The following is a 24946-nucleotide window of genomic DNA, read 5'->3' as shown; positions in this document are numbered from 1 at the left end:
ACCTTTTTGAATGAGTTAATCCAACCATTAGCTCATTTGTTACTACTGGTTTCTTACATGTTTTCCATGTTTCTACAAAATCAAGATCATCCTCATATAAGTGCTTAAGTTCTTAAAAATCCAATACTTCCACTCTCATTTTTGTAAATAGATACCTCCTTCAACTCAATGCATCTACAAATCTATTTAACTTATCACTCTAATGTTTCAACATAAATGTATAGCTCTATAATAATTCAACCCATCTCATATGTTTTTTATTCAATTTGTTCTAACTATTCAAATACTATAAGGTTTGATGACTAGTGTATAACACAACTTCTGTAGGCAAGAAGTATTGTCTCCATTTCTTCAAGGCTTGAATTATGACATTGAATTCCTAATCATAGATTGAATATCTCTTTCTTCCATCATTTAGCTCTTCACTAAAATATGCTTATATTCTTCCTTCTTGACTCAACACTACTCCTATTGCATTTTCACTAATGTCATAATCAACTTAAAATACTTTGTCAAAATTAGGCAATTCTAACACTATTTATTCTATCATCTTTTGTTTCAGTAGTTAAAAGATCCTACATGCTCTAGATGTTGACTTGGACTCTCTCCTATCTCCCCACATTGCCTTAGTCACTTGTGTACAATTGTTACCAAAATTATAGATGAACTTTCTCAAAAAATGTAGCTAATGCATGAAATGACCTTGCAACACTTATTGGTTTTGGCCCTTCAATAAATTTTATAACCTTCTCTTGATCCATATTTAATCCTTCTATAGAAATGAAAAATCCTAAATATACCAACTCTATCTTCATGAGACTACACTTTATGATGTTAATCAAAAACTTTTCTTTCCTCAACCTCTAAAATACTTTTTGGATATGTGACAAATTTTCTTTTCTAATCTTACTAGAAACTAAAATTTCATCCAAGTAAACAATTAAAAACTTGCCCAATAAATTCTTTAATACCTCATTCATTAGTCTCATGAAAGTGCTTGTTGTATTCTTTAATCGAAAGAGCACAACCAACCATTCACACATTCCCTCATTTGTCCTAAATATAGCCTTCCATTCATCTGCTCTGATTCTAATATGATTGTAGCCACTCTTCGAGTCAATATATACTTCACTATGATCTTGTTGATTTCCCTTGAATTAGGACACATCCTCCATTCTCCATATTTCTTCGGTTAAATTATAGTAGGTACCACACATGGGATTAAGATTTCTCTAATCAATCCTTCATTTAGTAACTCTTCTACTTATCTATTTACCTCCATATTTTTTGTTGGTGTCATTCTAATTCCCACTTTGTTTGGCAAACTTTCTCCATGTATGACATCCATATGATAACTAATACATTAGATCTATGATAATACATCTAGACTATACTACTACATGATGTCCAGATACTTTTCCAACATCTCTGCTATTTCTCTCTATTGTTTTCATTATTCTTTTCAATGAGATTCTTTAGTTTTGGACTACTACACTTCTTCAAAATCAATTTAAAGCACATGTTTTCATGTCTTAGACCTCCCCAAAAAATATTGTCATCTACTAAACAAATTCTAGCGTTATTTCACACTTCCTTTTAATCCTCTTCTTCCTCCCAAGGTATCAATATGTGTCTCTTTCCATTTGATATGAGAATGTTAGTATTCCTTCTTCCATCATGAATTTCCTTCCTATCATATTGATATGGATTTCCCAATAATATATGATATATATCCATTGGCATAATATCAAACAATACTTCATCATGATAAGATCCTATATGAAATTGCACCCAACATTGTTCAGTTACATGTACTTTTAGTTCATCCTAAATGCATGATATCTTGTCGGATCTTAGATGTTTCAACCTATTTAAGTTCACCTTTCTCACCATTTCCTATAAAACTAAATTGCCTATGCTACCACTATCAATAATGACTTTGTAATATTTACCTCTTGATTTGCATCTTGTTTTGAACAAAATCTTTCTTTGTGTTATCTCCTTGGTTGTTTATTCATGCAGCAAAACTCTCCTCATCACCAGTGATTCACCTTTATCTAGTATTCTTATGAACTAGGAGATCCAGTAGGTTATTCCTCTACATATGCTTCTCTAGTATTGTTCTTAGTTCTCTTAGGTCTATACTACCTTGATAACACTCAAAATTCTCTATGTCCTTCACCTCCACACTTGAAACAAGTTTCTCTAAATGGTCTTCTATCAGATATAATTCCATCTCTCCAATATTCATGATTATGAAAGGAATTATAGCCTCCTATGTCACTCCGGTAGGAGTTTCTATCATCCCTCCCTTTGTAGTTACCTTTTCATTCTCTTTGGTAGGGCTTGTCTTCTTTATTCTACTCAATATAATATCTTCCTTTTCTAGACTATATTTTTCCTCTCTAAAATCTACCTCTTTAGGACCTTTGTCTCTTCTCATACTTGTTATTAAATTTCTCTTCCACTTTCAATGTAAATTGATATGCTTCTTTAACTTTGGATGTCATTAATAAACTCAATTCTTCTTGAATTTTTGTCCTTATTCCATTGATGTACCATGCAAACTTTTCTTTACTTGCTTCACTATATCTATCTCTAATGATCACTTTGTAGAATTCTTTAGTGTACTCTTCCACATATTTCAAATTTTGTCTTAGGTTTTGTAGTTTCTCCAATAATTCAAGTTCATAATCTATAGGTATGAATTGATTCTTCCATTTTATCACCATCCTATCCCATTTTTTAATTTTATCCTTTCCTCTCCTATTCTTATCCATTCAAACTTCTTTCCACCATAAAGCAGCATAACCTTCCATCTTACTTATTGTGAATCTTACTCTTTTTGGATCTTCAATTTTGTTATATTCAAACATTGCTCCATATCATTTATCCTGTCAATTAACTCCTCAAGGTTTAAGTTTCTTGCGTAATTTTGAATTTCACTTCCAGGTCTTTTGCTGATATTTGAAATAGCCTTCAACATCTTTAATTGATCTAATTCTTCTTCCCCTTCTACAAAATTATTTTCTTGATCTAATTCATCATCACTTTCACTATCCTATCTAGGGTTTAAACCTCTCTTTTTATATGCTTCTACAACATCCAATTAGGCTCTCATTGATCTCATTATCTCCATCATTGCATCCATTCTATCAGTGACATTTTCTAAAATAGGTATTCACCTTGGCGACATCTCTTCCTTAGATCTAATACAATGGCCTGAATTCAGTGATCTGGCTATAAGGTGTCAAGTGCTTCACAATCAACAATCTATTGAAAATACTTGTAAACCACCTTAGCTTATCTATCTATTCACCACCATGAATCAAAACTCACTCTGATACCACTTGGTACAATCATGGATGGAGGGTTCAAATATGATTGTCCAACCATGCAACATAGAGTTCAACATAGTGGAAACAACACAAAAAATATCTCAACAAAATTAAAGATAATTAACTTCACCATCAACAATATCAAATACATGATATGCCTTCATATGTGGATTTTTTATAGGCCCATCGGCCTACTGTAAGGTGTTACATGATATTAAAATGGGTGCAAAGGTATGATCATAGTCATCTCAATTGGTGGATTGAAAAGATATATCTATTATGAACTTTCCAACTATATAATTACTTTGCTACCTATAGATTTATTACAAAATGATCTTATATGTTTCTCAAGATCTAGAAAAGGTTTGCATCATCCTTAAGGGTCACACAACCCAAAGAATGATGAAACATGTAGATCAGCCTCAAAACGTAAGATCTTCATGCCCAAATACCTTGAATAATGTTATATTAAGATCTTCATGCAATAGGAAATATTCTCAAGAATGAAGTCTCAAATAAACTAGAGTACTCTAATAGAGAAAATGATAGCAACTTCAGGAAGTGATAACTTAGTGATGATAAATAAAAATCACAATATTTCTAGATATGGTGTAAATGACATTATGCTAAGTGTAGATCTATATTTGAAAGGTGTGAAGAGAAAGATGTGGTAAAATGCAAAAGAATGTGTTGTGATTGCTATAGACTAAAAACAAAAGAAAAGAAAAGAAACTATTTTTGGTTTATGTAAGATCACCTTACAACCAAGGATGCTCCTACATCAACCACTCTTTATAGCTTCTCCCTCACTATCAAAAATAGAAACTAGTAAACTTCTAAGACCCAAAGAAGAAAAGTAGAAAATACTTTTGGTAGGTCTTTCTAAAAAATGATATTTAATTGAGTAGCCACCATAAAGGCTCTCCCTTCTTCTCCATGAGAGAGAGATAATAAAAAATCTATGCTTTCATTTAGGTTTCTTATCCCCCAATTTTCATTAATGTCATAGTAATTAGGAGCAGTAATTATACATATACTTAATGTGGGAAAAAGAAGAGTTAAATCAAATAGATCTATACACAATTTGATTGGGAAACGGGATAAGAATACTCCTTCCACCCCTTATCACAACATATTTTAAAGTATTAATTAAAATCATTTCCTACATCATTATAGGTTGTAGTTGTTTATCATTGATCAAAATATTTTTGATTTGATTGGGAATATCCCCTTAATTACCTCAATATTTCCATCCTTGAACCTTATACCTTAAAACTTCATTAACTAAAGCATTCACTAGTTTCTAACCTTATATTTTTAATTTCCCAGTAAGGTATAAAAGTAAGCATATGTCTACTGTCTTTAATATAATTTCTTATCTTCCAAGGTCAAGAAGTTATCAACTTGATGAGACCCATCACTAAATTTAGAATCCCCCTCAATAATGACATCTTGGAATGCATGAGTGATATCACTCTTCAGTCCCCACCAAAAGGTTGTAGCCTTAGCCTCGTTGTTGGTTTTAGTTCCAATATTCTTGGCATATCCTTCATCATTTTAGCCTTTTCATCTCATATTATTTCCAATATTCCTGCCATTCCAAGATTCCTTTTACTATATCCATCAATGTTTAGCTTGACCCAATATTTTTAGGTATTATCTATCTAACATGTTGCCTTAAGATTATTTTATTGATTTTATTTTTTTGTCAAGTAGTTCATATGCCTTGTCCATGCTTCCACATTTTGCATACATGTCTACCAAGGTAGTTGCAACTTTCTAATAAACACTCTATTTTAGGCTCACCCTCCATCAACGTATACCTTATCCCATAAAAGGTCATTTTTTTGTGAAATCACAATGTAAGTACATTTGATGCTAATTCATTTGAATCTTTTTAAATCAAGTGTATGAATGTAATATTTCATCCCATAAAAAATATGGCCTAAAAAAAATCAAAATAGGAAAGTAGAGATTGCTTTTAGCCACATATTGATAATTTTGAAAATGTATATTTTATTTAATATAAATTTATTTTGAATTAAGTTTTACAATTATTTAAGCAAATATATCTGCTTTTTTTAATTTTTTAATTTAAATTCATATTTCAAAAATTACATTCAAATGAAATTGGATTTGTCAATATAATGATTACAACCATTTTTCCTATGGCCGTGAGACCTTTTTTCCACTTTATGTGATAAAAATTCATTGTCATATTCACTCGCATTTTAATAATAACATTAAAATAATATATAGATAAGTTTTAAAGAAAATTAGTCCATACACTTTTATGTTGTCATCTTGCGTTAAATGTAGTTTTCACTATATGGCTTTAGCATTCAATTTATTTTATTTGGTTTACTAAGATTATCTTTAATCTTAAATTTTTCTTATGATATACTAAATCTAACCTTATAGATTAATGTTAGATCAATTCTTTAGGGTTTAAGGTTCTATTTTGTAGATAGAACTAGACACATAGTCTAATCCTCTAGTTTAAGAACCTTTCTTTTTAGGTTGACTTTCTAGGAATATGGTTTTTATCAATTGACTTATACCTCAAGAGTTGTGAATTGTGTATATAGTGATTGCTTTTTTAAAACATCATCCAAATGAGTCATTTTAATGTTTAAGAGATATCAATTGTTAGGAAAAACCCTTCACATTCACATAGTCATAGTCATGCATTAGTTTCAGTATCAATATTAAATAATTACATCAATATTTTTTACAAGAAGATTGAAATATTAGAAAGCAGTAAATGATATTCCTTTTATTAGTAGGACCACGACAAACCTCTTATAATCAAATAAGAAATGAACAAGCTCTACAAATTTTGAAGGTGAATTTTAAAAGTGGACAAACAGTACTTGAATAAAGTGACCTAGAACAAAATTGTAAAATTTTGCAACTATAGCTGCAGGGTACAGGATAGATCTAGCTAGAGGAAAAAAAAGCTTGCAGAGATTTAATGGACAGAAGAACAGAAAGAGCAACTAAGAAAATGAAATTGTATTAATTCATTTTACAAATTACATTATGCCAAAGCATAATTTTATGCAAATAGAATGACTGCACAAAATATGAAAATAACAGTGAAAGAGGCGAAGAAACCAAGATCAACTTCTTGTTTGCTTGTTGTTCACCTTGGTTTGGTCACTAGTTTATCATCATAAACAAAGGAGAAGACTGGAGTCAAATCCGTGAACTCCAGAGGTAACAGAAGTTGTTACGCTAACAAAAAATTACATCGCATGTTCAACCTAACCACATATCTAGAAATTTAGAATACCTCTCTAAATTCCTTGAAAATCCTAAAACGTTATTGTTAAATCCTTATGTAAAACTCATTTTATTTCGCTAACAAAATTTAAGTAACGAACTTCCAGCGGAGCGAGGATAAATCTACACAAAAGTTATGGCACAATTTTATCTTATTTATATAAAAAGGGATTGATTCGCTCTACCAAATCGAGCTATTTATTACAATCAAATTATATGACTATTGTCACAAGTTTCTTTGTTTTTCTGCTTTGGCTGAGATTTCCCTCTCCCAATAAGCTCTGCAACACTCGTTGCGATTTTCTCCAGCAGCTCTCCTTGGTCTCTGCAATATACGCACTAAATTTCCTTTAAAATTCTCTCACATTCAATTTTATATACCAAATATCAAGCCTAATCTCAAATTGAACAATTAATCTCGTGAACACCAGCATGAACTGATAAAAGTAACGTTGTAAAATCCACAGCAAACTAAGAGAGTGTCAACTTACTGTCCATACATTTGAGATATCAAATGAAATTCATAGCAACATGGTATATGCTGTTTTCATAGAGTTAGATTACATCAACTCTTCGTTTACTCATTGCATCTAAATAAACTTAAAAGCCGGAACGTTAACTGAAACAAACAAGGAATAAATAACTATACCCTGTAAAAATATAGCCCTTAATATATGAAACCTCACGAAATGCCTTCCTCCATTCCTCAACTGCATGGGGCTCAAAATTCCCAGACTGCTTATGCTTTTGGAAGGCTCGAGCATACACACCATCTTTATCTTTCATTCGAAGCTCCGAAGGCTCAACTCCACAAAATACTGGTATAATGGGAGCCCCAGTCTTGAAGATCAGGGTCAGCTCTTTCAAACACCAACTTGACTCTGCATAATTAGCAGAAATAATGACAACATGTATAGATGCGGAATAAATAGCGTCCCCTATTACCTGAGGTATATTGCTTCCAACTTGGATTGAATTCTTGTCAAGGAAGACCTTCAATCCCTTATTTTTAAGATTATGAAATATCAGGCTTGCTACGGTTTCCTTCACATCTTTACCACGATGGTTAAGAAATACATCATAGTTTGGAACCCACGAAGAATGCACACACTCGTTATTTTCAGAACATTCATAGGGCTGATTATTTTCCATGGGTGGAAGACAAAGAGCGATGGGCACAGAACATTTGGGATTAATGTAAGAATGCATGGACGTTGGAGCAAGGCACAGAGATGGGCAATACATTGTAAGAAGACAAAGAGGATTGATTATCTCCATGATAGTAAGGAGAACACATCTAGGGTTATTGTAAGCACACCCACCGGGCTGATTACTTTCACAAAGAGAGATGGGCAAAGAACATGTTGGACGTGGCATTAAGGCACAGAGATGGGCAATACATTGTAAGAGAGCTACAGCGACGAGGTGTAATACAGTTATTAAATTTGTGACCAATATATTTTAAATTATTCAAACAAAAAATTTCCACAATCAGCTTGAAAAAGATTTATACGTATGTAGACCCTTTAAAGTTTGTTTGACTAACAAATGTATCTGATAATTATGTTCGTATATGATTATACGGTTCATCGAAAAAAGAGTGTGAAAGATTTCAGCTGCATTTCCAAAATATCAATTTTCTTTCTTTCAGCTACATTTGAAAAGTATCAATTATATATATATTTTTTTTTAATTTATGTAGAAAACGACGTCAGAAGTGCGCTCCTGTCTGTAAACACATTGTCGACTTACAAGATACGAAATTTGAAGATAATATATTTGACTACACTGTACAAAAATTCCAGTATTTTTTTGCTTCCCGCCAAAATTATCGACTTTTTCTATCCGATTCAGTAAAATTATTTACTCTTTCATTGATTGATAGGACTGCTTGTATTTTAAAATGTTTTGAGGAGATTATCAGACAGTATCTTCATTTTTTTTTATTTGACTTTCTTTATTAGCCATACGTTTTACTATCATGGAAATAGTTGAACATGGCTATCTGATTCATGCGTTATTTTAGAATGATTTTGATGCAAACATTGTCGACGTGTTCTCTTATGTTGATTTTTTTTTTACAAGGTATCATTCTTACAATTACAAAAATAATTTGAAAATAATATTATTTAATTATTTTAATGTTTTAGTAAGTTTTGATGTAAAAGATATGAACATAACACATGAGAATTTTGTTATACAAAAAATTATGATAAGAGTGCAACGTCAACATGACATTAACAATTTAAACCATTATTTATTGTCTTTGATCTTTATTTCATATTATTAAATATGTTAAAAATATTTGATCAAATGAGAAGAATCCTAATCTCATGAGTTACCTAACATTCAAGTTATTGAATAAAAAGTACCCCTTCTCATTAAATTAAATATGATAATATCCACACAAAAAAGAATTTAATAGATAATGGATGATTTGGACATTAAAACTTTTGTTAGCTAACTAGGAATGTGATACCTTTGTTCATCCTAATAATTATTTATATAGTGAAATCACCAACAAAATAAAAACATTCTCTATCTACACCTAGAATTAATCTTGTGGGTGATTGTCATTCACTTAATTTTGTACCTTCATGTATTGGGAATATAAATTGATAAAGATTATAAAATAGTTGCTTTATATATTAGTGTCCTTTTTGTTTGTTGTCCACCACCTTTATTTTATATATATATATATATATATATAAAATGACTTTTTAAATTACTTAGCCCTTTTATAATGAGAGAACAACCAAAAGCAAGTACTATGGAATATAGGAGTAGGAAAATAAACTTAAGAATATGAATAGACAAAATTACAGGAATAGTAATAACATTATTCAAACAAATACCTAGTTTTTGTTAGCCATTTTTTGTCATTTATTGGTAGCTTGTCATTGTTTGGTGAGAAGATTAACCTAAACAATGAAGGAGACCTCTAAAAGTTATACTTCAATAATATTGGTTAACTAAATTCTTGAATTTGTGGCCTTGACCTTGATTCTTCTAGAAATGCCCTCCTATTTACCCACTCTTCTCCATTTTGAAGTTTAACTTTCAAAAAAAATATGTAGGTAGCCATGTTTTTATATTTTGATCGTTGAGATTGATATTTTAGGATAAGTTCCAATCTACTTCATCCTATATCTTTTATATGGTGAAAACATTCAACTTTGGGTTCCCTCAATTTTATAAAGTGGTAGGAATTTTTTTTAGAAAAAAAATTCACATGTCTTTGTTCACCTTGGTTTTTATTTGTTCCATGATCTAGTTGAACATCTTCATATCCATCTCCTAGGTTATCATCCTATATTTTTTATATGGGCAAGGAACCATTTTATTACATTATTATATATATTGAGACAATCTTATATATTGTCCATATGAGCTTTCAATATTTTACAGTTAGAAATAACCCTTTTCTTTTTAATAATACAGTGGTGTGAGAGAGCTCTAAACTCTTCAATAATTGTCCCTTCTTTAGAATGGTTTATGGGTTGGTCGGTAGGATGATCACTCTTAAGAATTTAGCTTAGGTGCTTGATCACAATGAACTTAGCAAGGAGATATACTATAAGCTGGGTTAATAGAAGGACCTTCCTCCAAAATTGTTTCCCTCTTATCAATGAGTAGAATATTTTGTTATATATGATGTTATAGTTTTTTTCCAATAATAGTGTAATTTATATTGTCAAATCTAAGTCTATAATTAATAATAGTTATTTCTTAGGTTTTTCCAAAATCAATAATAATCATGATAAAATATCTATTTACACATTCATAATTATAGAAATAAAGATTGTGCATTACATGAACAATTTATTCTAAAATGTCTTTTAGTGCAATAACAATGCATCACTAAAGGTTTTTGATTAAGGTAAACAGGTTTTACAAGGACCCGAAACCCAAAAGTTATACAGAAATCCTAGAAATAAGCATTATACTCCAAAACCAACAGCAAAAGAAAAATGAAATTGGGCCAAGCCCACAAAATAGTCTAAAAAACACCAATGATAAAGACCAACACAAACAGAGACCTACTGATAAGAATGCACCAAATCTGCATTCTTCTGAATGAGTTTCCTATTGATATCCTCCAACTCGTCCATTATAAATTTGGAGTTGCCTTGCTCCTGGTTCTTGCTCCTGGTATGGGTACATTGACTAGTCGTAGTTTGGGATCGAGGTGTCTAACCACTTGCACCCTTCACTTTCATCTTCTTCTTAGAGTCTGAAGGTGTCACACTGGCAATGGGATCAACCCTGTAATCCATAATCATGTTTTTGACCCATCAATAAATATTTTAAACTATTATTCATTGCAAGCTTGCTAATCTCAACCAGATTTTTCAGACTGTCTTTTATTTCTACAACACTCACCTCCAAATTCGGTATCCTACTTTCATGATTCGATTTTATCTTGTCCACATCCTCACTCATTTTCTGGGTCATTTGAAGGATTTTTTTTAATTTATTTGGTCCCAGATTGTCCATAGAAGTATCAACAATACCCTTAATATCCTCTTTAAGGAATTCGATCTCCATACCCATTTTCCGGAGACACTCCATCTGATTGGTGGCCACAAGGTAAATAAGAATCACTAAAGGTTTTGTTCTATATTTGTTGTATTAATTATGATCTAAACTATAAACACTATTCAAATTTATATTGTCAGCCTAATTTTGTATTTTCTCTTTTAGTGCATGTGTTCTCTTAGTGTTATGTATTCACCATGGTTTGTAATTCCCTTTTAAACATATCACTTCATATTATCAAACAAATTCAAAGTTAATTTTCTTACTTTAGCATTTTATTTAAATAAATACTTCACATCAAGGATTTTTCTCTCTAATTCTTATTCTCATGCATTTCTCATTGTGGCTTTATGTTCTCCTTGCTCTATAGATAAAATTTATAGGTATCATTTTTTTGGTGAGATCATTTTGTGGAGATATATATTTTTATTCTTGATCGTAGATTTCTAATATTTGTGTCTACATGTCCTTTGTGACATTCCATGAGGTTATAGATCTATCCTTGTCTCTAGTTATTTCATTTCAATGTCTTTAACATTTTCTGCAATCTCCTTCCACAGTTTTTTCTATGTATTATTATCACAAATTAATCCATGTTTCTTTTTCTATACCCTTATTATAAACCAATTTATAATTCCTTAACACCAAAGGATCCCTATACTTTTATAATATTAACTAATTTATCCATTGTCATTAATTTCCATGTGTCTTAAAGAATGTGTGTAACTATTTTTATTTTTTTTGTTATATTTTCTAATATGGTTATTTACCCCTACTTATTTGTTTCTACTTATATTTCCTTTAGTAGCTCATATGCTCCAACTTTACTCAAATTTAAGAAGCAATTCATAATATTTATTAATTCCCCACAACATCTCATTACCTCATTATTAGTACATAGTAGATAAATAGTCGATGCACGGTTTCTCTTTGAGAAAATTTTTACTCACCATTAGGTCCCCACTCCTCACCTTGATTACCACAAGCTCTTTTACTTGAAGCTCTTAAAATACTTAATCCATTTTCAAGAGTATTTTCTAAATCATAATATGTGTATTCTTTACACTTTATGTGGTGCATCCTCATTGCTTCACATGTAACTTTGTAAAAAAATAAGTCTACTCCAATCCTCATTGGATGGTATGTGGACCCAACACCTTTAAATGTTGTATATGGTAAATTTGATAACTTATTTTTCCTAACTTTGTTTTGAAAGATAAATTTAAGTAAGTTCTTAAGGATTTTGGGTCTTCACTATGGAAAATTACTCTCTCTCTTTAAAAAAAATAAATAGGGATAGTTAGGTTCTTCTATTAAGGCTAGTAAAAGAATGTTATAATTAAATTTTGGGATGATAATTTTGATATTTAATTCAAGTTCAAATCAAGAGAGTGATACCTTGAAGGATTCATATGTCTATGCAAGAAAATGATAGAGAAGGAATTTTAGCTTAGCCAAATCCTTCTATTTTGTTCATTATAAAGGGGAAGGTCATGATGAGTAGGGTGATGTTCATAATATTGAGCTTATGCATGACACAATTTTCATTCACTTATTGAGAATGAATATCAATGTAAGGATTGTGAGACATCCCAACTATCTATTGATCATCTTAATGACTTAGGCAATAATATTTATTACTCCATTAATAAGTATTTTAAGATGGATCATTAGGAATTGGACAAGCATAATCTAGATTTTGGGGATGCTAATAGTGGTGATGAATGTGGTGAGGGTTAGGAAAATAAAAACCCAAAAAATAATGAATGATATGCTTACAAATCTATATAAGTGTAAGGACATTATTATTAAAAACCATATTGTTATATATTCAATAATAGATGGAAAGATATGTGTGAAATCATGAAGATCCATAAAAGAGGACCAATAAACATAAAGAGCATCATGAATGATATAATTGAATCTCATTAAAAATAACATGATAAAATTTATCTCAAATGTGCTAACTCTTCAACAAGACTTCAACAATCTAAGAAATTTTAAGAGGAGAAAATTTAGTCCTCAAAAAAGAAGATAAAAGGATGACGATTATCTCATCATAGATGTTTCCAATTGGGATAATATTGTAAAAACAGATGGTGAAGGACTTGGATATATTGGTCTTGAACTATATAGGATAATTTGTTTCTATTTGTGTATTGGTATTTTATTTTGAGATTTTTTTTACTATTTCTAACCTAGGAGGGTCATTTTTTTGTTGTTAGCTACTGTTTCATACTAATTTTTTTATTTTGATATTTATTTTATTTTTTTTAAAATACATTGCTATGTAGATGAACGGAAACTATTTTCCCAACATATTTAATAAATATCAATTTATACTTATTAAATTATAATTATAGCTTTTGTAGTATTTAGGTAAAGAATAAACTAAAATAGGGCACTTAATCTTATCTTATAATTTATAATTTATTGAAATTAGCTAACTTGAGATTAAATTAAATGAATTGAGATGATCACTACAAAGTTCCAATCCACTTTTTAATTATTACAAATTAGTTCTTAAAAAACCATAACTCACTATACGTGTAGATGAATATTATGTTGAGCCATTTTTTCATAAATAATATAGTTTTTTCTTGTAATACATTCATTGAGATATATGTAAAAGAGATAAATAGACAGTATTTATATATTTATTATCTAGTATAATTAATGTTATCAAAGATACCCAATTTGTTGTTGATAATGAATTTCAATTCATTGATCCCTTAATTTTCATAGAATTGAAAAAAGTTCTTACTACAATAATAAACACAAAAAATAACAAATATGATGAAAATATTTGACAATGATCATAATAGAATATTAAATTATATGATTAAAGTAGATATTATTTTATTGTATCAAAATGTCTAGTAATTAAATTATGCAAAATATATTCAAATAATATCCAGATAGCTAATGAAACACAATGTTTAACCGAAGAACCATTTTGAGAAAAAAAATATTGAACAAAAAGAAAGTAAATTTTTTTATTAATTTAAATAACATATATTAAAATAAAATAAGTTGTTCCTTTAGGTCACTTCTTCAATCTATACACTTTCAATGAAAAACCTCTTCATACATTCATCTCACTTATCCAAATATTTTTTCTCTACAGTATCCCTCAACTTAAGACTTATTAAAAATTCTTACATCAAATACCAATCAATTATATCAACCATTAAAAAATAAACTAAGATTATGTAACGATTTCATCACTACCATATGTCACTTTTGCAAGATTTTTCTACCTAACAAAAGATCATGAATCTAGAAACTACCACAATTGATCATTTTTATTTTTTATTTTTTAAATGTCAGTACTGCTACTCCTTTTTATTTCTCATGCATCCCAAGTTGCTACCCCTTGTTTTTTTTTGGTTGTTCCCTTACATGTAATGACTTTAATTTATGTTTTACGTGTGTGGGATGATGAAACTTCTAAAAGTGCAATGGTTTTTGTCCTCATTTGGGAGTGGTTTTTGGTGATTTTTCCTATGCTCCTCTTCATTTTCATGAGTTTTTAATTGTGTTGTTCTCTTCTCTTCTAGGTGTGAGGCATTTTTTTAAACTTTTTCATGGATTTGGACTGGGTTGTGCTAGGGCATATGTTTATTTATTTGTGCTTGATAGTCCCTCTAGTGCTAGGCTTGTGGCATTTATTCCCTTGGTTCCTAGTAAAGATACTAAGGGTTTCATCTATATCTATCAATCTATTATTTTTCCTCCTCCTCATGGTTTTCACCATCCTCTTCTTTGTGGTAAGTCCCCCCTATGGTGTTATCTAGCAATGATGTGGTGGAAAATGAGCAGTTCGACTTGAAAAATGCTATGGTTTGCAAATTTTTAAGAGGAATTTGGTGCTAGACAAAGTGTTTAGTTGCGAAGAACATCCTCCTCTTTCCTTTAAGCCTTGGTCTCCTTCGTTTAACCCTCTTTTTGAGTGGCTTAATGTATGTCTAATATGGGTTAAGCTTCTTAATCTTCCCCTCTAGTTTTTAGAGATGTCTTTTTACAAAACAATTGGTAACACTCTTGGTTGCTTTTTGAAGGTTGATGAGTCGACTTCTAAAATAGGGAACTTTACATATGCTCATTTCTTGGTGGATTTTCATATCTCTTTGCCTCTTCTTAGCGAGGTGGTTTTGATTGTTGGTGATTGGCCTTGATATCAACCTTTAGACTATGAGGAATGTGTCCCTTTCCACTCTCACTATTGCTTTTGCATTAGACATTTGGCTTCAGCTTTCTCTTTGGGTCATCAGAAGGGACCTTCTACTTGGTGGAAGAATTATTCCCATGATTTCTTAATGGTTGACAATCTATTTGTGTATGTTTCTTCCTAGGATTCTAAGGAGTTATTTAATGGAGAGCCAAATGTCCCCTCGTTGGTTCCGCCTATGGCTCCTTGCTTTGAGTGATCTCTCTTAGTTTCTCTCCTAGATTTTTCTCCTTCTTTGGGGGTTGCTAACATTCTCTACCTCTCCTTATTTATTTCCCCATTTTGGTTGGTCTCCCAAAGTGGGGACACCCTCCTCTTATTTCCCTTCTTCATGGGATTTTTAAAGATACTATATCTTGGACTATTGTCAACATACAAAGGAAAGATAATATTTCCTCTTCTCCCTCTTTTTCATCTTTTTTGAAATTGTATTTCTTTTTCTAGGGTATGGACCCTTGTTTCTCATTGGTTCTTAGCTTTGGTTAAAAGTTATGTTTTTTGTTGTTTCACTCCTTATGAAACTTCTCCATTGCCTTGATGCCTATTATGTTTACATAATCGGACCCTTACTAATTTACTTAATGAAAACTATCACCATTGATCTATTTTATAAATAGTTATTCTATTAGAAGAATATTATGAAAAAATACTTCAATAATGAATCTTTAATTATTCTTAAGACCATTTACATGGCTTTAAATGATTATGTTAACACTAGCATGGCGTATGTTACCCCAAATAATCTTCTAGACCATCGACTTGTGTTCTATATATCCTAAACTCCAATAATATCACACATACTGTAAAAATATAATGAGAAACTTTAGATGAGATGCAATAAATATCTATTAGATAATTTTATTTTATTTTGGTATTAAGTATAAGGGATAAACTATTTACAATTAAAATTTGTAGTAGAGAGGACTCATTTCCTCATAACCATATTCCTAGTACTAGAGATATCATTCTAAAAAAGATACAAGAGTACATACAAAGATAATCTTGTGAATGAGTCAAATATTAAATTTACCTCATGTATTATACAAGATGGACCCTATGTTGTGGACATATAAACAAGAGTGAACTATAACTGAAAACAAACTAAAAAAGACTGCTACGACCATGACTAAGAACAAAAAGAACTACCAAAGGCTTCTACAGATCAATCCAGGAGGTCGAACCAACATGACCCTCCATTCATATAATGGTCATATTACTATTCACTAGTATTTCTCCCATTGCCACTAATTGGGCCTGCTATTTCCTTTCAATAGTCCTTCCTTCATTAATCTTGTTTATGAAAGTTTCCAATGCATTAACAAATGAGGTTATCTCGATGTTAAATTTGGATCAAGTGTATCCATGTGATAGTTTAGACATATATACTCTAGTTGTCCTATCTTCAACGAACCTCTCAAACTTCCTTCTTGTGAGCCTCATAACAATGGAAACCTACAAGTCAACATTGTGAAAAATGAGTCTTCTTATAGACCTAGTAAGAAACCTATCCTTACCATGATCCTTTTCATCATTCCCAATATTTCAAATAATTTGAAGCATTGCAAAAGATAAAAGGAACCAAATAAATTGTAGTCCTTTTTTAAGCCTCTAAATGTGACCAGTAATAACATCATGATACATTATAATGAAATGAGCTGGAGCTGGAGTGATAGTAGAAGTGGTTCAAGGGTTAGGGTTTCGGGAAAGGAAGATGTTGTAGGAGAGGAAAATAAGGATGATGAAGATGGCTATGAGGATGAGGTGGGTTTGGCCTGCCTCCTCTCTTTTGGTGTGAACTAGTTGAGGGATTTTCTTGATGTTAACTCTTCCTTTGGTCTCCTATTTGGCGATGGATGCTCATCGCTCTCGCCTCCTATTTTTATATTTGGTCATTAATTTTTCTTTAGAGCCATTTCTTCTATTATTTTCTAGTGTTATGATCTAACCCATACTTTCTTATGGATACAGATATGATGTCATGTTGGATTTGTAGAATGATTCTTTGGATTCTTCACTCCAATGTGAGCCCCATTTCAAGTGGTATGTTTGTCTTCCATCTATTGTCTCTAGCCCTCCTTCCACCTTTATACCTCCACACTAAGTATTGTCTGGTGTGGTGTGGTCTTCTTGATCTATTAGAGCTTTTTGGTCTTTTTCAACACAATTTGTTGGAGGGATTGTTCTGGGGTTTCTTCATGGTGCGGTTTCCCTTTGACCCCCATGCTTCTTTTCTTAGGAATCATAGTTTAGTTCCCGTGTCCATTTTCACACAAGATTTTTTTCTCATGTCTTTGCTTCTTTAGCTCTTCTCAAAAGCCCTATGGAGGTCAACTCTTCTTGATGGTGTTCCATCTTAAAAGGGGGCTTGATTTTCCATTTGTGTAGTCTTTGATTTGGTCTCTTGTATTGATGTGGAGACTGCCTGACTGGGCTAGTTTGTTTATCAATATCAACATCTTTGGTCTTTTTTAAATCTTCCTATTGAGGTGGAGCTATCTTCTATTGAGATAAAGATGGTTATTGTTGGAGAAGATAGGAAGTGCTTCTTGGTGAGGTTGAAGTGTACTTGGTTGGTCTAGCTAGTGGTCTGTTTCCATTCAATTCCTATTCAGGTGGATTTTCTTCATATTGAGGTGGAAAGGAATTGTGATGGTAGGGAGCTAAGTTTCAACTGGATTGTCTTTGTTGGTTTCAAATTGATGGTTTTGGGAGTCTTTCAAAACCCTCTGGTTCTAGATTGGTTCCTTATGCTTCTCTTCAAGACTCTAGATGGTATGGTTTTAGGATCCTTGTTAAAACCCAAAGTTAAAGTTATGGGTGCCTAGAAAACCCCTTGGTATCTGGTGAAGGTTAAGGGAGCCTTGATAAAACCCTTGGATTTTATTTTATAGGCATCTTTTGGTTTTGTATTAGTTTTTTATAGGATGGCTTTCGCCTCATTTTCTTAGTTGGTTCTTCAATGATCATTCTTAATTATTAGGATGACTTTGATCTGTTGGTAATCTATGTTGAATCTTTTGGAAACGCTCTTCTTTGGGTTCTAGAACTGTGCAAAATCCAAGGATTTTAGGTACCTTCAAAACTTGTTGTAAGGGGGTTTCCAAAACTTGTTTGATCCTTAATCAAAAAATTGTTTGATCCATAATGAAAAGTTAATCCCAAATAAGTTCTAGAATTCTTAAGCAGTAATGCAATAAAAAAAGATATGCAGGTTAGATTTAGCTACCCTACATATATTACAAATATCAACATCATGCTGCTTATTCTTAAATGGGAGCCTATGAAGAATAAAGAGCCAATGAAGCCTTTATTCTTAGGAGCAATATCACTACCCCATAACCAAGTAATTAATTTTTTCTAGTCCTTATTACTGCAATCTAATTACCATGTAAGCTTAACATTCATAATCAAATCAAAATTATAGCATAAATAATCATAGATCATCTTAGCTTTGGTAGTCATGAGCAGAGTGACATCCACCGAGGTGGACAAACAATATCTATCTACATCCACAGCACATGGCTTAGGGAGATGGAGAGTGAGAGAAAGCTCCTTTAACATGGAGTATGTCCTCCAATTGGATGTAGGAAACTAAAATTTCTAAGAGATCTCAAAGCAAGAGGTTAATTGAATATTACAAATGATATTATTGAAACAACAAAAAATTTAACTTTTGGTTGAGAATCCTTAGTGGGAGCTAGAGGTCTACCCTTGTAAAATAAATTCCAATAGATAGATCTTTCACTACAAATATTTACATCATTTCTAAGAATCCTACTATTAGAGATTAATTGTCTAGTGAGTTCCCAAGCATTCCATATTGCCTTGAAAATATTAGAACCAATCGGGGAGATAAGGAATTTGCCATTCATGAGGTCACTAAATGGGATCATTTTCTAGGTCTTGTCTTTCTTAGGAACAATAAGCTTTATGTTATTTTTTATTAAAACCTTACATGGTTCTTTCCCTTCAAGATCATTAAAGATCCATTTGGTAGCTAGATAAATCCCTTATATTTTGAGGTTCTTCAACCCCGTTTTTCCCTTCTTACTAAGACAACACTAGCTCCATTTAATTGAGTGCCACTTCCTATTACCTTTCACATCAAACCTTAGGAAATTCCTAATGGTCTTTTGAATATCAACAATTTGTTAGTTACTAAACATCCAAATTAAGGCCTAATAAAAGCTCTAGGAAGATAGCATCTTTTGACAAAGCTAAATTATGCTAGCAAGAGACGAATAAATTGCTTATTCTATTTGCCAAGCTTGTTGTCTAATTTTCCTTTAATCTACAACCACATTTCTTTTAGACATGGGTTAACATAGAAGGAGATGCCCAAGTATCTAAATTGCTTGGAGGGGCATCCCCATTAATAATTATACTTATTAAGCCATGTGGGACAGACATCATCCCATCCACGAAGTGTGGATTTGGCTATTGATATTTTGGCCCCGAAGGACTCACAAAACACATTAATTTTTAACATTAAGGAATCCATATTGACCTCCTCAAGCTGTAGAAAAAGGGTTGTATCATCTGCAAATTGGATATTAATCAGATCCACTTTATTAGGTAAAGAAATGCCTTTAATCCTTCTCAACAAGGAAGATTCTTTAAGCGGATAGAAAATAGCATCAGAGGCAATAGAAAATTAGCTAGGAGCCAGTGAGCATCCTTTCCTAATAGATCTTCTCATCTTGAGGGATTTAGTATGGGAAGAATTAACCTCAACTTGTCCAGAGGTGTCATTATGAGGAACATCACAAAATTCTTGTTGGCTAACTTTTTACAATTCATGGCTTTCCAACTTCTAATAAGGTTCTAAATAATATATCTTCCCTTAATAAAACAAGTTTGAGTATTTCTTACAAAGTTGGCACCTAAGGTACCTCTGGCTAGAGCTTCCTCATATATCTGCAACAAGTCCTTGTTAAAAAAATCCTTAACTCCTTTGTAAAACTCAATAGGAAATCCATCAAAGCTCAGGGTCTTATCATTGTTAAGGGAACTAATGGCCTTATGAATTTCTTCAATTGAAAGATGTTTATTGAGAGATCCAACCTCTTTATCTGAGATCCTTTATGGGATGAAAGCCTTACATTTATCACCAGTAGAGAGACTAGAGGGGGAATTATCTTAAGAGGTGAATACCTTCTAGTAGTAGAGAAAAAAAATGGCTTTAATATCCTCAACATCCACCAACTACTTACCATCTTCCCTGATTCTTTCAATTATTTCATTGTATTCCTTCTATCTCAACATATTAAAGAAGAATTTGGAGCCTTTATCTCCATGGTGCAACTAATTTATTCTAGTTGTCACTTTAATTATTTGTATTTTTTTATGTTGAATATTTCTTACAATGTCCATGGTATGAGATAGAGAATGAAAAATATTTGGATTGGCGAGGTCATTTTGGATTTGGCTTGCATCACTTGAAGATTATCCCCTAAATCCCTTTCTAGTTTCCTACCATCTTTGGCTTTTTTCTTACCAGGTGTTTGTATAAGGTTCTTCTAACTCTCAACATTTATGTTCCATTTATCAATGGAAAATAGGGTGTGACAATCCCATTTATTTATTTTCCTAATCATGTAGATATCATTCCTAATATGCCAATCCTTTGATAAATTGATATTAAGGATAAATTTTCCCTCCCTCACAAAAGGTGAGGTAGAATTATATTGTAATATAATCTATGCAATAATTAGATGGTGATCTAAGCAGGTGAACGGACATACCTTCACTATAGTTCTATTATCCTCTTGCTTGAAGGAGAAGAAAACTTTATTCGCATAAAACCTATCCAACCTACAATGTATTACTCTCCCCCCTTGTTGGAAGTTGCACCATATATACCATTTATCAGCATACTCCTTTAGACCTTCTAGAGGATCAAATAACCCGAGTTTATTCTTCAACCTAGCCTAGTGAAATTTCTCCCCACCCTTCCATTTTAGGTTAAGGCCACCTAGCTTGTCTTTTGGGCATTCAATCATGTTAAAATCACCCCCAACAATCCAGGGAACATCCATGAGGGTATAGATATTTGCAAAATATTGAATAATTAATATTAGAAATATTGTTATTATTATCTATTGTGACAATTATTATTATATACATTCATTATCTATTGTTGTTATTTGAGAATTCTATTTTATATATTTACAACACATTCACTTGTAAAATATACTTAATGTGACAAATTTTAGAAAACCATGTGTATGAAAAATAATATTAAAAAATATATTTTCTATGAAAGATAAATAATAATAGTTTTGCATAGTTTTATTTATTAGTAAAATTAAATATCTTATCCTTACGTAATACAAACTTTTGTTTTCAAATATACATCCATGTCCTTTGAACTACAAAAAAATTCAATATTTAAGAATTATTAAAGGCCGCCCAAGAAGTAACTAAATGAACAATACTTTATTGTAATGATGTAAATACATAAAAAATTCTTCACTGATGAGGATGGATTCTTCACTGATGAGGATGGTATTTTGATCCTTGTTCTCATAATGATCACAATATATTTCTTTTAAACAATCTGGAAATTTTGATGCTATTGTGCAAACTTAACTTTTTTCACAACATCTTCTATTAATATTTCCAATTCTTCAACATCATCAATCATTAAGGCTATGTTTTCATATCCTTTGACAATTTTGTTGCAACACTCCAAAACTATTCTCACACATTTCTCAATATGGTTCTCAATGAATTCATTTGAATTCACAGATACATCTAGGCTTGCAACAACAATTTTTGATGCATTTTTAGAAACATCCATGGTTTTGATTATTTTCTAAATATAAATAAAATTAAATTAAAGTTAGTATTTTAGAATTATGAGAATGAAAATATCCATAAATAGTTACAACATAAAATTAAAAAATATTAACATTAGTAATATAAAATATGCATAAAATAAACTATCAAACACTTAATAGTCATAGTAAAGTATGTAATAATAATTGAGAAAAATTTGAACACAATTTAATAAAACATTTCATATGCATTGAATAAAATTCAAACATAATTCATTAAAGCATTTAATAGAAATTAAACGGAAATCTGAACACAACATTTTGCATCAAGTAGCAATGTATTACTTAATATTTTAACTAAATTAAGAATCAATTTTTTTAACTATTTGTCATCAAAAAATTATTCATAGTCTTGAGAATCTCGTAAATTATTTGTGGAATTGTTCATGTCATGGATGTTTTTCCTATTTGAAAAAAAATAATTTAAGCTTATTAGATCCATTCCAACTTTTACTTATATATACATATATAATAAGAGCGTATTTCAAAAATAGAGTTTACAATCCAAAACTGATTACAATCATAATAGTTACAAATTTTTGTAGACTCTCATTTAGGAGTCACTATCACTTCGTCTGATGGATTCATCTTAATAATGGAGAGAAGTTACATGGTGTTTGATAGGCTCAATAGTGGTTTCACCCTTCTCAGGTGGTTTCTTAAGCTCAGGTTTAGTTTCAATTTCCAAGTTTCTTAAAAATGGATGCCTTGAATGTTGCTTTGTTGGTAGTTGGCCAATCACATCTTTCTCTTCGAAGCCATTCAATCACCTCAACCATTGTCTATGTATTCAAGGGAAATGAAAAAAATCTATAGTCATGCTTTAGCCAAAGTTTCCAAAGGTGAACCCATAAGGGGTTTCGAACTTTCTTCCAAGTTGTTCATCACAACTGCACCCTGTGAAGCACAATAGTGTATGTTAAGTTTCTACTAAATTTTTTTTGTGGTGAGACTAAGGTTCACTATCAAACTTGGTAGCTCTAATAGCATATGTAACATCCCAAAACACTTAGTGGAAATTTAAAAAACAACTGATATGTATCTTTAAGAAAATATTTTTCAGCTAATATTCATTTTTTTATTGAAATAAATAACAATTAAGCAATGCAGGAGTTTTCTAAAATATTTAATAGGAATTGAAGAAAAGTTGAACACAATGTATTACATAAACAAATAATATGTTACTCAATTTTCATTGAAGCAAATTTGAACACAACATTTTGCATCAACTTATAATGATTTGTTTGATAGTCATTAAAGAAAATTTTAACAAAAACATATTACATCAAATTTTCTTCTAAACATTCCAATATATTTTCTTTAACCATTGGCTTCCTATTTTCTTAAGGTCTCTTTACTTAAAGATTTGTTGAAGGTCCCATTGTAGTTATTTCCATTACCCTCCAATCCATTCTTGAGCAGGGTGTAGGTCAATGTTAGGATAAGCTTTCATAGTACAAGTACCAGGAAAGTATATTTGAAAGGTCTCCCCATCAAAAGGTGATATAAATTTGTTCTGAATAATACCCCTCCACCAACAATCAGTGCCAAATGCTTCGACTGTGAAGCCAAGTGAGAAGTTGATGGGAATCTTCTTGTATGGTGGAATGGGTCATATTCTTCAAATATAGCTCCTCCACTAGTGCCTCCCCATTTGAATCATTTGTAATAAATTTTTCATATTGAAAAAATAATGTATTCTTGTCATGACTGTCATTTCCAAATGCAATGATAGCTCCTTCAAACCATGCTCCTCTGAATCCCTCCTCTTCACTACACACCTCCACTTTCATTCCTACACTCACCTCCATTTTGTGAACAAGTATCACTAACCAAATTGAGTCCAAAAAAACCATGATTACAAAAGCTATATAAGAGAAGCTTATGCATATAATGTACTAATTTTGATATATAATATTAATTTAAAATAACTATGATGTCAAATATTCATAAAGTTAAAACTAAAGAAAATTAGTATTGTTAGCCAAAAAAATCTGTGACTTCCCAGATGCGAGATAAAATCAACCTTCTTCTTCAAATAATCAAAGTGATTAAGGAATTTACTACATGAAGTACAATGAAATGTAGATTGAACCTTTAGAATAAGGTATAGATATTTATCTAATATAACATATTGAATAGGACAATCTCGTTATTTTTAATCTAATTAAAATAAAAAAGGAGGTGACATAAGAAAATCCTAATGTAAGGAGATATGGTTTTTATGTCTATAAATTTTCAATTCCAACTTTAATAAAAATGTAGAGTTCAATTAATTTTACAATAAATTTATTTTCATTGTATAAATTATAAAAAAATGAAATCATTTTTCAAATATCAAAACAATTTTCATAATTTTATTTAATATGAACTATGTTTATATATGTTATATAATTATCATTATATTGATCTATGAACATACTTGATATTAAATAAAATTAAATACAATGACATATTTTAAACTAAATGAATTGTAAAGTTAACTTAAATAAATCTGAAGTAAAAATAATAACTAACGATAAAGAGTTAAAAGGTTCCATACTTCAGGCAACTATATACATTGATATTATTTTAGTTTGATGATATGAAATATGAACTGTTATCCACTCACTTGATAGTTATTTTTTATTGTAATTTTAGCATTGTCAAAAAAAAGTCTTCTTATTCAAACTATAATGATGCTCCAACTTATGAAATTCTATCTAGATCATTTA

General features: G+C 30.9%; 1 protein-coding gene across 1 annotated transcript; it reads right to left on the bottom strand.

The window, feature by feature from the left end:
- Positions 1-6830: 6830 nt before the first annotated feature.
- Positions 6831-7901, bottom strand: LOC131060095 (toll/interleukin-1 receptor-like protein). The gene is made up of 2 exons (XM_057993199.2): positions 7273-7901; positions 6831-6948 (listed from the first exon to the last, which is right to left on the bottom strand). The coding sequence occupies exons 1-2, from the start codon at positions 7899-7901 to the stop codon at positions 6831-6833; spliced, it is 747 nt and encodes a 248-aa protein (XP_057849182.2).
- Between the last annotated feature and the right edge of the window lie 17045 nt (positions 7902-24946).

This window comes from Cryptomeria japonica, chromosome 1 (assembly GCF_030272615.1).
Source record: "Cryptomeria japonica chromosome 1, Sugi_1.0, whole genome shotgun sequence".
NCBI classification, from domain to species: Eukaryota; Viridiplantae; Streptophyta; class Pinopsida; order Cupressales; family Cupressaceae; genus Cryptomeria; species Cryptomeria japonica.
Note: the sequence above shows the minus strand (reverse complement) of the source record. Positions and strands in the feature narration are given on the sequence as shown.

Coding starts and splice junctions, on each gene's coding strand:
- LOC131060095 (XM_057993199.2), bottom strand. CDS start 7,901: ATGGAGATAATCAATCCTCTTTGTCTTCTTACAATGTATTGCCCATCT. Junction 6,949..7,272: donor AAGGGCTATATTTTTACAGG/GTATAGTTATTT, acceptor CGTATATTGCAG/AGACCAAGGAGAGCTGCTGG.